Raw genomic sequence first — 14,812 nt, forward strand, 5'->3', positions numbered from 1 at the left:
TCACCCTAGGGAACCGTTAGTGCCAAGTGCGGCCATTCTAATAATGCAGAAAGTGGCCTGAGACACGACAAACTCATCTCAGGTGGGCCAGTGGCTGGGTTCATCTTTGTCAAGGGCTGGGAGCTGGTCCCACCTTTCTGCTGATGCCTTCCCTGTCTCCAGCCCCCTGTCCCCCCCCCTCCCCCCCCCCTCCCATTTCCACTCTGCCCCCTTCCCAACCCCTCCCCTCTCTGCTCCCCTCGTCTCCCCCCCCATTTCCACTCTTCCTCCCTCCCCAACCCCTCCCCTCTCTGCTCCCCTCGTTCCCCCACCCCTCGGGCGGATCCGGATCCGGATCCGGCCTGCCACGTCCCAAGCGCCACGGCACCGCTGCGGGCGGGGCCGGCCGGCGGGGCGGAGCGCGGCGCGGGCCGGGCCCAATGGCGGGGAGCGCGGGGAGCCTGCGTCCCTGGGCCCGGGCCTGCTCCGCCCCCGGCCGCTGCCCCGCCAGGAAGAGCGGCCCCCGCCGGCCCGCAGAGCAGAGCTGGGCTGTCCCCGGGCGCAGGCACCATGTGCGGTAGGGACCCCGCGAGGGGAGCGGAAAGTGGGGGCTGTACGGGGGCAAGGGGTGTGGGATATATACGGTGTATGCGGGGGGGGGGGTAACGGGGGTGTGGAAGGGTAAGGTGCGTCTGGGGGATATACACGAGGTAAGGGGGTCTGGGAATATACAGGGGGTCTGGGGGATATACGGGGTGGGTAATGGGGGTTTGGGGATATACACGGGGTGTGGAGAGGTAAGGGAGGTCTGGGGGATATATGGGGGTGGGGGATATATGGGAGTGTGGAGGGTTAAGGGGGGTCTGGGGAATATACAGGGGTGTGGAGGGGTAAGGGGGATATACGGGTGTGTGGAGGGATATGTGGGGGGTGGGGATATACAGGGGGTGGGGGGGGGGAGGGGGGGGGGTAAGGGGTGGGATTTGGGGGATATGTTAGGGGAGCAAAGGGGTGGGTAATCTGGCGGACATGGCAGATATTTTGGGGAGCAGTGGGTGGAGGACATGGGGAGCTGGGGTGCAGGGTTTGGGGGAACTCGGACATGGGGGATATATTGGGGGTGGGGGGGAATCTAGGGCAAATTAAGGGAGAGCAAGGGTAGGGATTTAGGGGGAAATGACTAGGGGTGGGGGAGTGGGGGGTAGGGATCTGGGGAGACTAGGTGGAAATATTGGGGGAAACATAGAGAGCAGGGGATGAATGATATGGGGAAAGTACTGTGGGCAGGCCTTAGTGATAAGGAGGATGAAGGAGGATATAGAGTTTTTAAGGAGTAAATATGGGGGAGCCCAGAAATGATTAGTATAGGATGAAACTGTGCATGTTTGAGAATATGAGACTTATTAGGAAGTTGGTGGATGATGATAGTTGGGGACTCTTGGGGGCAGGGCAGATATACATGATCTTTAAATGAATATGTTTCCCTCACACAGTAACTTTTTAAAATCTGGCCCCTTAATGTTCATGTGCAAGTCTCCTGCTTCAGGGTATATGTATGTTTCCTTTATATGCTCCTTTGTGGTAAAGCATGGGGTAGTGGGAGGAGTCAGTGTTGGCAACTAGATTAGAAAGTGTGTGTTTAGCTTGTCATTCATGCATCCCAATTTCCTTGCAGCCGAGATGGGGTTCTTTGCATGGCAGTTCTTTGTGTCTGAGAGGTATAGGAAATTTCCAGTTGATCCTTGCTGGAAAGAGATGTCCTTGCAAGTCTGTTGAAGTGAAATAGAGCTAATAGGCAGATGATACAGGCAAATTTTTACACTCACAATTAAAATAATCATTCCCTAGTTGGAGTGTGTGCCGCTAATTTCAGTATAAAAATGAAGTTGATGAATTATGCATTGACTGAATGTTCCTCGCTTATTTAAAGATTGGGAGACATGTCCATTATTTTAGAGATGACCATAAATACATGTACAACAGTTTCCTCCCAGATCAGAAATTATTTTACCATCTCTGTCTTTAAATGACTTAGTTGGCATGAAATGCTATACAATGCTTTCCCGAAGTATAAAAAGGCCGAGACCGTAAGTATCTAACAGTAGTTTCGGAACACGCATGTGCACAAGAGGACTACACCCTGTGACCGTTTGTTGATTTTGTCGATATCTGACTCAGCGGCAGGTTGTACGAAGGGTGATGCTACTTTTGTCCTCTGTCTCGTCTAGGGGTGTAAGGTGGGATTTTCAAAAGCTAGAAGCACAGTGAAAGTCAGTGGAACTAAGGTTTTCAAAAGCACCTAAGGCCTGGTCTAAACACACAGTTGCACAGATTTAGCTAAAAGTGTGATTTTTAAACTGGTGCAAACCCATGGGTGGACTCTCTGGAGTAGGTTTGCCACACAGGGGTTTGCACCAGCTCAACTAAACCAGTTTTTTAACCTGTGCAGCTCTGGTGTGTAGACAAGATTTAGGATGTTTCTGCACTGCATTGTAAATCCAGGTCTGTGGGACCAGGCTTCTGGACTCGGTGCTTCCGAGTCCACACTTGAGTGTTCACACCGCATTGTAACCCTGTGTTTACAGTTGCTGGACCTGGGTCTCTCAGCCGTGCTAACGTGTCCAGCAGAGCTTCTGATTAGGGGCTGCATCTTGGGCTGCGTCCACACCGCAAAACGACAGGGCTTGAATGGCTCGGGCTCTGACCTCACCTAGCAGGATCCTAGGACCCTGGTCCTGAATGTGTCCTGACCCAAGTCAGACTCATTTGTGTGTGGACAGAACAGGGCTTGAGTCAGAGCCTGGGCTTAGAGTGCAGTACAGTACCTCCTCGAAACTCTCCTTGCCCATGCTGCCTACAAAACATCTGAGAACCGTTAGGAAGCTGGTGTGCTGATATTACTGCCCTCTAGGATGATCAGTGTTCTCATTGTTTACTTTTGTTCCCCCAGCCGTTTGTATCAATCTGTTGTCTCTTGTCTTATACTTTGATTGTAAGTTCCTTGGGGGCATGGATTGTCTTTTTGATCTATGTTCCTATAGTGCCTAGTACAATATGGTCTTGGGCTGTCTAAACCGATGGCTTCTAGGTGCTATAATTAGAGCCCTGCGCAGATACAAATTTATATCCGCGGATATAAATCAGTATCTGCGGAACTGCAGGGCTCTCCCGGGAACCGCAGCGGTGAAAGGAGCAGAACGTGGGGCCGCTGCTCCCAGGAGCCTGTGCCCCACACTGGCAGCTCCTCCAGCGCGGCTGTACCGACTCCAGACAGGAAACGCAGACAGCTGCGTGGAAGGGCTGGGGACGGGGACAGGTACAGCCTTGCCGGAGGAGCTGCTGGCGCGGGGTGCTGGCTCCATGAAGCGGCGGCCCCACATTCTTCTCCTTTCGCCGCTGCGGTTCCCGGGAGAGCCCTGCAGTTCCGCAGATACCGATTTATATCCGCGGAGGGCTCTAGCTATGGTAATACAAATAATACATAATAAGAAGTCAAGGGGGCTTGTGCTCTTAAGGCACTTAGACACTTTCCAAAATCCCATCTATAGTCAGATTTCCCTTATCGATGAGATGATATTTGGGAACATCTTTCTTGTCCTGGCCCCCATAGTTTGGACAGTGGAGTAGAAAAAAGTCCCTCTGTTCCAATTTTTCTTTTGTCACATTAGTTTCACAGTTGCGTCTCTCTGGAGATTCATGCTGTATTTTTTGCTTTCTGGTTTCCACCTTTTAGTTTTTCTACATCTTTATTTTTAAATCCTGTTATTGAACTAAATTAATTTTTATATATTTTATATCTGCTTTGCACGCCTTCACAATTTCTTCATCCTGCTTGGGAATAGAGGATTTTGAATTTTTAATCAATTGTTATCACAAAGGTTACTACATAGCTTAGAGGGAGTATAAGGGGTATGAAGGGCTGCAGTCAGTAATGTGTGTTCCATCTTACATTATGCTAATTTTGTCTCGAAGTGGAAAGTGGGACAATGCTAAGAATAGAAAATTATTACTATAAATGGTTTGCTGCAAGTATGGTGCTAGTTTTGGTGCAGTGGGAGTCTCTCCCCTGGGAAATCCAGCCTTTGAGATGTGCAGTATTCTGCTATTTATTTTTTTTAAAATTGTGGTGACCCTGAAAATTCTGTGGGTCAGTGTTTAGTGTGTGCCCTTTGGATCTGGATACCTGCACAAATATTTCCCTCCTGTTTCAGTACAAGCAAAACTGTTCCTGGATGTTGGAATGTCTTTTTCAGTAATATGAAAGGTGTCAGAGCTTTGGCTTTGCATCTTGTTCATGGTGAAGCAGAGAGACTTCCTGTCAGAAGAAATGAAAACAGAGTACAGAAGAAGCATTAATGTAGTTGTGTTTGTGTAGTTGTGTTTGGGTTATGATGTAAAGTAGAAATATAAGCATAGTAGGATCTTCTCCCTCCCTCTCTGCAAACATTGAAGCAAAGATCGGAGGCAATCTAACAAATTGGCCCTCTGTGAGAAAACTATGTTGAATTCCAAAAGAAACAGTTGTGTTGTAGATTATCATCAGAGCCAGAATTAAAGACGAGGGAGCATTTGGCTGCAGGGAATGCATAAAGGTAGAAAATTAAGGTTTTGTGTGTGGAAGGGGTGGGGTGCTAAATTACTTGAAACCTCTGTATGTTGAATTGGTGTGCTTTTGTGGACAATTCTCCTCTGTTGGATGGAATCTGAACTATTTAGTTGCATGTTCTTGGTCCTGTACTAACAACAGCCGTCAGCTTCTCCTGTAGGTCAAGTGGCAGGGGCCTTTGCTTTTGGAGCAGGAGGGCCTGAGTTCTATTCCTGCTGTCACCATGCAGTTCTGAGTAGAGCTGGTTGGAAATGTCATTGAATTGGAAATTTCTGGTGTCTGGGAAGCTCTGGGAGACCCAGCTTGAGCTGGGGCTCTCAGGACTTTTAGATTCCCAGCTCGTTAGCAAGAAACTTGAAAGCACTGGGAACCCTGGCTCTAGCCAGGGCTCTTTGTGTCTAGCATCCAGTCCTGCAGCCTGGAAATCTTTGGGGAGAGGGCTCAGAGCTTTCAAGCTTACTGACACAGTGCTGGGAACCTGAAGGTCCTGGGACAGGTTTCCAGTGTCTGTGGATCTGGTAACAGCCCTGGGCCAGGGACCCCAGGGTTTCCAGACCCTTGAGCCAGCTTTCTCCCCAGGCTACCAGCTTGCGAGTTGGCTAGCCTGAATAGCTAGCTGGCCTGGGAGACTGAGGCCTCAGGATAGTCTTTGTGGAGCTGCTGCCTCTGAGCCATAAACCCTGGGAACATGGGTAGCTCCTGAGTGAAATTGACATCCTGTGTTTCAGCCAGCTCTAGTTTGGAGTGGTCATGTTATTCAACATAGCAACATCTGTAAAGTTCTACAGGGCCACTGATTTATTGTAAAAATTATGGCTAGCTAAAAGTTCTCAATTCTTACAGGTTGTACATTTATCTACTTTAATATCTCGTCTGTGACTTCTTAAACTAGTTTAATTCACTAAATGGTTTAGAAGGCATTTTTATATTAGGACAATGTGAATAAGAACCTAAATAGAGCATAACAGTTGCTGTTAACTTTACATTCACCCTATTAGCTCTGCTCTCTTGGCAATAGTGGTCCTGAAATCTCAATGCACTGATGACTTAAAGTTCAAATACCTTAAGGCAAGTACTGTATGAGGAAGGCTAAACCTGTTTGGTTGCACCCATAGCAAATGATCCAGCCTTTGTAATGCTATTCCCCTCTTGCCTGGGGCAGTAAGATTTTTGTTTTTAGTTAAGAATAAAATATTATTGTCCATCACAATCACCATGGCAAGGGGCAGATGTGTTGGTTTGGTGGTTGGGCTGGTAAGGTTTGGTTATACAAGGCTTCTATAATGCAGTATTTGCAGGGCAAATCAGATTACTGGCTGTAATCTGGATGGATGAAGTGAGTCTGGTGTGGGGATGCACTTAACCAGTTCAGACTGACCTCAGAAATAGTTTGAAAACAGGTTTTGCAAGGTGATCAGGCCTAATAGTCTGTAAATAATCAAACCAGTCAGATACTACAGCTGGATTTTTTTTTTAAAGGCTGAATAATTTTAGGTCTAATATTATTTGTAGTTATTCAGGATGTAACCTGACTGATGGCTGCAAGAGTCAGGGAGGAGGGTTTTTTTCATCCCATTAACACCATTGCACAACTAGTTATATGCTTTTCTCTGAGGCATCAGCGAATGGCAACTACTTGAGGTGGGATGCTAGATTTGATGGAACAATAATTCCTTCAATTTGGAAAAATTTTGTCTTTCATATATAAGGACACTTACTTGTATTTGAGCAGTAAAGAAACAAGTATTGTTCCTCCACAAAATGGATGTTTTTCCTGCCCTTTTTCTTAGTTACCTTGAAAAGCTGATAGGCTAGTTAGCTTACTTTTATAGCATCTGTAGGCTGCAGCCATAATAATAAATCATCTGCTCATTTCTGCCCATCAGTTGACTATCACTACACAGACTTAGCATCTTCTCGGGACTCAGTGGTTCACAGAGTTTTCCAGTTGAATTTAGCAACCAGCAGGTAAATGACAGGGATCCAATCCTGCAGGATGTTGAGCACCCTCTATTCCCAGTGGAGTAAATTGAAATTCAGGGAGATTGGCACCTCACAGAATTGAGCATTGGTTAAAGAAGCATAGAAGTGTAGGGCTGGAAGGGACCTCAAGAAGCCATCAAGTTCATCTCCCTGTGCTGAGGTAGGATTAAGTTGTACCTACCTTATGTACTACTTTCTTTTGGTGCCTAGGTTTTGTGGTTAATATTAGAACATGTTTTGGCATTTGGTTTCTCCATCAGTTTCATTTGTAGAGAAGTCCTTGCTTCCCTCCCCTCTCCCAGCTTGTAAGGTGTTTTTATTTAACCAGGTGTTTAATTGATTGATCTTATTTAGAACCAGCTCTTGCAACAAATTCCGCACAGACAGATTTCGTTCCAAGATCAAGACCTTAATCATTACCATTAGGACAAAGGAGTCCTTTAGTGTTAGTGCACGGATGAATTGATAGGATAGTCTGTGGGAATTACTCTAAAAATATAAGGCAACCTTATAGCATGGTACAAATATACAGTTAATTAACATTGCCTTAGAGCTTGTGTACACATTAAGTCTCTATGTGTGGACACTCTTATTGTAGAACAAGAGTACCTTGTTCCTGTTTAGCTTAACCCAAGTGGGTTAAGTCCTGTTCCTGAATAACTCCTTGTGTAGACAGTCTCTAATACTGTGATTACTTGCAGTAGCAATAATGGTTTGCATTGTGAGCTGTCTGAGGCAGGGACGTTTCTTTTTGTGTTTGTTCAAGTGCTTAGCATGTGGCTGCTGCTATTAGAAATAAATAATGCTTCTGTAGGATCTCAACACATTAAGGTTTACAGCAGCTGTTTTATAGACTCAGTTTACCCATCACAGAGAAATCAAGTGACTCGCTCAAGGTCACACAGTGCTAAGCAAGACATAGAACTCTAATTCAGGGGTGGGCAAACTACGGCCCACAGGCCAGATCTGGTCCATCAGGGCTTTTGGATCCAGCCCGCGGGATTACCACGGGTCCCGTGCTGCTCCCGGAAGCAGACGGCACCACGTCCCTGCGGCCCCTGGAGGAGCAGGGGGGGGGAGGGGGCGCCGTGCGCTGCCCTCACCTGCAGGCAGCACCCCCCGCAGCTCCCATTGGCCGGGAACGGGGAACTGCGGCCAATGGGAGCTTTGAGGGAGGGCAGCACATGGAGCCCCCGGGGGCCGCAGGGACATGGTGCCCGGAGCAGGGCCAGGGCAGGCAGGCAGGGAGCCTGTTGTAGCCCTGCTGCATGACGCCGGGCCAGAGCCCGAACCCCTCCTGCACCCCGCACCCCTGCCCTGAGCCCCCTAACTCCCTGCCTTGAGCCCCCTGCCGCACCCCTCCTGTACCCCAACCCCCTGCCTTGAGCCCCCTTGTACACCCTACACCCCTCCTGTGCCCCAACCCCTTGCCCTGAGCCCCTTCCTGCACACCGCACCCCCTTCCATACTCCACACTCCCTCCCGCACCCCTGCCCCAGCCCTACATTCATGGCCCTCCGCTGCGTGCAATTTCCCCACCCCTGCTCTAACTGCTAGTCAGTAGTAGGAGACAGGACTTCTCTGGTAACAGCTCTGCAGTAAATAATTTGTTCCAACTTCCCTTAAGTCAAATTAGTGCTTGTGTTTATTTCAGAACAAATGTGGATTCAGTTTATTAGACTAGATTTCTAAAGGAACAGTATCAAAATTTCTAGACCCTGAAATGATCTACCTTGATAGTAATCCTAGCCAGAGATTTTTCCCTCTCCTAATATTTTTTTGGTTGAAAATTGCAGTACTATCCTGCTAATTGCCTGGGGAGAAAAGATGCATAAATTAATCAGGCATAATTGTTTTTTATTGCTTTATGATGCTGAAGTCACATACTTGTTAGTGCTAGTGATCATCTCAGGAAATCATGTAGATGCATTTTTAATGTGCCTGCAAGGATCTGTTGGAAAATTCCTGGAAGATGCTATCTTAAGGAATGCTGTGAAGTTGGATGTTTTTTTTTTTTTATCCCAGTATTCTTGGCAGTGTTCTTTTTGAATATGAATAAGAGGAGGAAAAGAGCTTGGTTTCAGGGAACATAATTTGTCATTCTTAATTGAATGCAATGATTAACTCCCTTGTGATGTTTCATTCTTGTTTCCTTGTTGCACCGTAGTTTGTCCTATCAGAGTGAGCTAATGATCTCAAAAGAAGTCTGTTTGTTTGTATGACACCCTTGCCAACACAGCCTTGCCATTAATAATGCCAACAGCTACAGTGTGCACCCACAAAGATGCTTGTCTACTCAAAACTGTCAAAAGTGTTGCAGTGTATAGTTAGGTGATTGCCACAAAGAATGCTTGAGTAACACCTTTCTGTGTTTCAGTACAGGAGTACTAGAAACGCATACTTAGGGCTAGTCTACACTGGCAACGCTAAAGTGCTACCGTGGCAGCACTTTAAGGTGCCTTGTGTGGTCACGGCAGAGTGCTGGGAAAAAGCTCTCTCAGCGCTGGGGCACTGTTTACACTGTTGCTTTACGGCGCTAAAACTTGCTGCACTCAGGGGAGTGTTTTTTCACACCCCGAGCGAGAAAGTTGCAGCGCTGTTAATTGCCAGTGTAGACAAGCCCTAAGATAGGGCTGAGCATCCGATGAGTTGAGTGGGAGCTGATAGTTGGCAGCACCTCTTGCCTACACTGGGAGAATAGGTTGTGTTTCAAATCCTATTGTTAAGCATGTTTCAACTGATAGAATTTTAAATAGGACTTTGTACCTAGCACAGACCGGACAAGGTGTGTTTAAAAAGATATACCACCTGCTGTGTTGTTGGTAATCCATTGCTAATGATGATGATTATATTGTCACCATTCTCATCTATGGCTACGCATATGACTCTGAAGTCCAAAGCCTGATGCACAGAGTTGGCTTCACAGAAGGCATGGGAAGTCCATATCCATGATGTTTGACGATGCTGATCTGTGGCACCTTTCACGTGCAGCCTGGAGACGATTTCGTCGATCCCACTTGAACTTGTCGCAGGCTGATCTTGTTAGAGGCCACCAGTGAGTCCTGTTCTGAGCCATTTGCTTGGGTTCTTTGAGACTGATGCCAGCCCACTGGAGACTGCTCTCCAGGTTAACTTTGAAGCACTTATATGGACGACCCTTCTTTCTTTTGCCCTGACTCAGCTCCCCATACAGGATCTGTTTTGGGAGACACGGTTTTTCCATTCTGATGACATGTCCCGTCCACCTAAATTGTGCTCTCAATAACATTTCTTCAAGGCTGGTTGTTTTTGCTCTCTCAAGGACCTTAACATTGGTTACTCTGTCCTGCCAGCGAATGCTCATTATTGAGCAGAGGGAGTGCATGTGAAATTTCTCAAGCTGTTTAATGTGCGGTCAATAAAAAGTTCTTGTCTCAGATCCATACAGGAGAGATGTTAGGACCACTGCACTGTAGATCTTCAGTTTGGTGGAGGGACAAATGTTGTGTTGGTTAAGGACTTTTGTTTGATGTCGGCCAAGGGCCTGGCTGGCTTTACTGGTTCTGGAGGCAATTTCCTTATCAAAGAGACTGTCACTAGAGATGGTGCTGCCCAAAGACTTGAACTGATCCATGTTTTTCCGCTGTGTGCCTTGGATAAAGATGACTGGCACTGGAGCATTGGAATGAGGTGCTGGTTGGAACAAGACCAATCTTGGTAAGACAGAGATGGTGAGACCAAAGAGCTGGGATGCTGCTAATGTGTTTTTAAATGCACCTTGCGCTGTCTACACTAGATGCAAAGTTCTATTTAAAACTGAGTTGTGCTAACATGTTTTAAACACATAAATTACCTTTTTAATCTGGATGGTCTCAGTATTATGCCCATAATCAATTGCAGAGGGATCTGATTCTATCTCCTGAGCCTCTCAAATCTCCTATGACTTAAATTAGCACAAGTTAGGGCCTTTGGTACTTTTTTTTTTAATGCGACTTTTATGAATATATAAAAAACACTCTTCAGGAACTTACAGAACTAACTTGTTCGCCATGACATTTATTTCACCTAGTGTTGTCAGTGGTGTTAGGTTAGAATATGTGCTTATCAGTCAGTAACAAGGACTTTCTCCTGTTTCAGTGTAGTCTTCACTCTTTCTGATTCACTCCAGAGCCTGTTAATAAGGGTGTGGGCACAGTGGCATTTTTACGTATCAGCCACACCTCCAGCTCAATGACACGGCTGCTGCTTGGTAACTGGGAACTGGAATTCCTGTTCCTCAGGAAATTCTGAAACTTCAAATATTTTTCTTCCCTAAATGGAGCAAAAAACCCAAACTTTGACATTTCCAGAGGTACGGGACTTCCAAAAAAAAAAAGGGGGGGGGGACAACACTCTTTTGTCTTTTTTGCAAAGTTTCTGCATGCCCCTGCAGGCTGCTCAGAGCTCCCAGGGTTTCTGGCAAGGAGCCAGGACCATGGTAGTCCTGGGAGCCCTGTCTATGAAAACGTTTTATTTTGAGAGAGGATGGATTATCAGCTGGGCATGAGCGCCCAGTGCCACGCTCTGGCAAAAATAGCTAATGTGATCCTGGGATGCATAAACGGGAATCTCGAGTCAGAGTAGAGAGGTTATTTTACCTCTTTATTTGGCACTGATGTGACCACTGCTGGAATACCATGTCCAGTTCTGGTGCCTACAGTTCAAGAAAGATGTTGATAAAAGCCTTTGACAAAGTCCCTCATCAAAGGCTCTTAAGCTGTCATGGACTAAGAGGGAAGGTCCTCTCATGGATCGGTAACTGGTTAAAAGATAGGAAACAAAGTGTAGGACTAAATGATCAGTTTTCAGAATGGAGAGTAATACACATTGGAAAACATAATCCCAACTATACATATAAAATGATGGGGTCTAAATTAGCTGTTACCACTCAAGAAAGAAATCTTGGAGTCATTGTGAAGAGTTCTCTGAAAACATCCACTCAATGTGCAGCAGCAGTCAAAAAAGTGAACAGAATATTGGGAATCATTAGGAAAGGGATAGATAAGACAGAAAATATATTGCCTCTATATAAATCCATGCTACACCCACACCCTGAATACTGCGTGCAGATATGGTCGCCCCATCTCAAAAAAGTTATATTGGAATTGGAAAAGATTCATAAAAGGGCAACAAAAACGATTAGGGGTATGGAACAGCTTCCATATGAGGTGAGATTAATAAAGCTGGGATTTTTTTCAGCTTGGAAAAGAGATGACTAAGGAGGGATATGATAGAGGTCTATAAAATCATGACTGGTGTGGAGAAAGTAGATAAGGAAGTGTTATTTACTCCTTCTCATAACACAAGAACTAGGGATCACCAAATGAAATTTAGGTCTTGGCTACTCTTGCGAGTTACAGCGCTGTAAAGCCTCCCCCAGTGCTGTAACTCACTCCCCGTCCACACTGGCAGGGCACTTACAGCGCTGTATCTCCGTGGCTGCAGCACTGCAGGTACTTCACATCTCGGAGAGGAATAAGAGATACAGCGGAGTGGCTATGACCCAGGGGTGTGAGTGTAAACGCTTGTAGGGCTGTACTAATCACCTTGTCAAGTAGCCAATCCTCTCCATTACTGTGACCAGCTGCAGGAATGCAGAAGTGCCGGTTTCAAAGAGAAAAAGCAAACATTTTGCTGTTTGCTTTGAGTGAGTGAATGAATGAGCAGGAGGCCGGTAGTTCGGAACTTGCAAAATAGAGTGCTGACAGGCTCCAAAAAGCACTCTCTCTCCCCCCACACTCCCTGTCACACTCCACCCCACCCCGTTTTGAAAAGCACTTTGCAGCCACATGAATGCTGGGATAGCTGCCCATAATGCACCGCTCCCAACACAGCTGCAAATGTTGCAAGTGTGGCCACGCCACTGCACTGGCAGCTTTCAGTGTGGACAGACTGCAGTGCTTTTCCCCACTCAGCTGTACGAAGACAGGTTTACCTCACAGTGCTGTACAGCTGCAAGTGTAGCCAAGGCCTAATAGGCAGCAGGTTTAAAACAAACAAAAGGAAGTATTTCTTCACACAACGCACAATCAACCTGTGGAACTCTTGGCCAGAGGATGTTGTGAAGGCCAAGACTATAATGGTTCAAAAAAGCACTAAATAAATTCATGGAGGATAGGTCCATCAATGGTTGTAAGTCAGGATGGACAGGGATGGTGTCCCTAGCCTCTATTTGCCAGAAGCTGGGAATGGGCAACAGGGCATGGATCACTTGATGATGACCTGTTCTGTTCATTCCCTCTGGGGCACCTGCTATTGGCCACTGTCGGAAAACAGGATACTGGGCTAGGTGGACCTTTGGTCTGACCCAGTACAGCCGTTCTTATGTTCTTAAATTGGAGAGGGTTCAGAAAAGAGCCACGAGAATGATTAAAGGATTAGAAAACCTGCCTTCATAGTGATAGACTCAAGGAACTCCTTGTATTTATCTTAACACAAGGAGAAGGTTAAGGGGTGACTTGATTACAATTTGTACGTGTCTACCTGGGGAACAAATATTTGATAATGGACTCTTCAGTCTAGCAGAGAAAGGTCTAACAAGATCCAATGGCTAGAAGTTGAAGCTAGATAATTTCAGACAGGAAATAAGGTGTATGTTTTTAACTCAGAGTAATTAGAACAATTTGCCAAGGCTGATGGATTCTCCATCGTTGACCATTTTTAAATGAAGATTGGATTTTTTTAAAAAGATATGTATGCCCTAAGAATGATTTTGGGGGAGCTCTCTACCCTGTGACTTGCATGGTCACAATGGTTCCCTCTAGCCATTGGAATGTATGAATCAGTGCAGTTTGCCTTGCAGGTTCCCAGGGACACTGGTAGCCCCAAAAGTTAAGAGTTTCAAGGCTTGCGGGCGCTTGACTCCCCAACAGGGCACCAGGGTAGAGCCAGTAGGAAACCAGACAGGCAGGGTGGAACCTGTCTGGTTTCCCTGAGAATTGCTTGGAAATCGACATGTCCCTGGGAATGCTTAGATTTCAACAAAATTAGCATTTTTTGACAAAAGAATACACTCCTTTCTGACCAGCTCCACCCATAACACTCCCAACAGCTGCAAAGAGCTAATTCGCTGTTATCTTTTTATCTACTTGAATGGGGGTGGGGGAACTGACCATCAGCGAGTGGGAAAGTCACTACTGTGTCTTTGCTTTTGTGAAAGTGGCATGCTTCTGGTACTTAGGAAAAAAAATGTTTTTTATAGCCTACACTAGAGGTGCTGTATGATAGAAGTGGCAGCATTTTGGTGCTCATTGAAATGATCTCTTTGCTCAGTTTACAAATAAAAAGATGTTCTTTTCCCTAGCTGACCTTACCCTGGGCTCAGAGAGAGAAATGGCTTGTCTTCATCTCATTCATTATCACCAGAAACAAAGGTTCTGCAGGCCAGATTATTCTTTCAGATATGGCTGTACAGCCTCATTGTCTTCAAAGTGTATTTTTAGTTATACCAACATAACAGCATTCCTTTACCTGGGCTTGCGCAGGTATAACTGAAAGTGTGATCTGAAGACAATGAGGTTGCACAAATACAGCGGGGGCAGGGGGGGTGTCGTAATTTGATCTGCAGAACCTTTATTACTGGTAGTTAGGGAAAATAAAATCTTTCAGTTGCAAATGGAGGAAATTTGATAGAGAAACATAACAAACATAGAATTCCATTCTGATTCTTTTTTAATCAATCACAGAACCTAAATATTGCCAGAAACACCCTTTAAAATATTACAAGAAACTAATCTCAAATGAAATTATTTTTTACATTTGGATTGATGTCTTCCCTTGCAGTGCTGTGAAACCAAAGGTTCACTGTGTTAGTGCATGGAAACCAGAAAGTGAAAGACTAGAAACTTATTCCAAACAAAAGTGAAATTGAAGAGTCTATTTTTTTTAATTGTTAATACATCACTCAGCATGGACAAACAGCATAAATGGTGAAAGGATTTTTCAAATGTTTACTTTTTTAACTACTAGTTTTGCTAGTAACATAGGTAAGGAAATTTATTCTTTAATCACTTTTACCTAGTATATCATATTTTTAAAGTGATTAGACAGTCTGTGCTGCCTTTTTATTTGTATTGCATTATCATTCTGCCTTCCTCTCTCTCAGAAGGGTTTTGAAACCTTTTTCTCCTACTTTTCCTCTGCCTTGATCATTGGTTAGTTTTAGAAATTTTGGTTTACTATGAAGGTCTCCATTATCCTCCCAAGTGGGATGAGTTCATCCATCAA

General features: G+C 45.5%; 1 protein-coding gene across 1 annotated transcript in view; it reads left to right on the forward strand.

Annotated features, from left to right (window-relative positions):
- The first annotated feature begins 451 nt into the window (after nucleotides 1-451).
- GFPT1 (glutamine--fructose-6-phosphate transaminase 1) overlaps nucleotides 452-14,812 on the forward strand; it is a 52,742-nt gene continuing 38,381 nt past the window's right edge. Inside the window, exon 1 of the mRNA XM_026657725.2 lies at nucleotides 452-556. Within this exon, the coding sequence (XP_026513510.1) occupies nucleotides 550-556 (7 nt within the window). The 5' untranslated portion in view covers nucleotides 452-549. The remainder of the gene's footprint in view (nucleotides 557-14,812) is intronic.

The sequence above is a fragment of the Terrapene carolina genome, unplaced genomic scaffold, assembly GCF_002925995.2.
Source record: "Terrapene carolina triunguis isolate 2854851 unplaced genomic scaffold, T_m_triunguis-2.0 Scaffold53, whole genome shotgun sequence".
Classification (NCBI taxonomy): domain Eukaryota; kingdom Metazoa; phylum Chordata; order Testudines; family Emydidae; genus Terrapene; species Terrapene triunguis.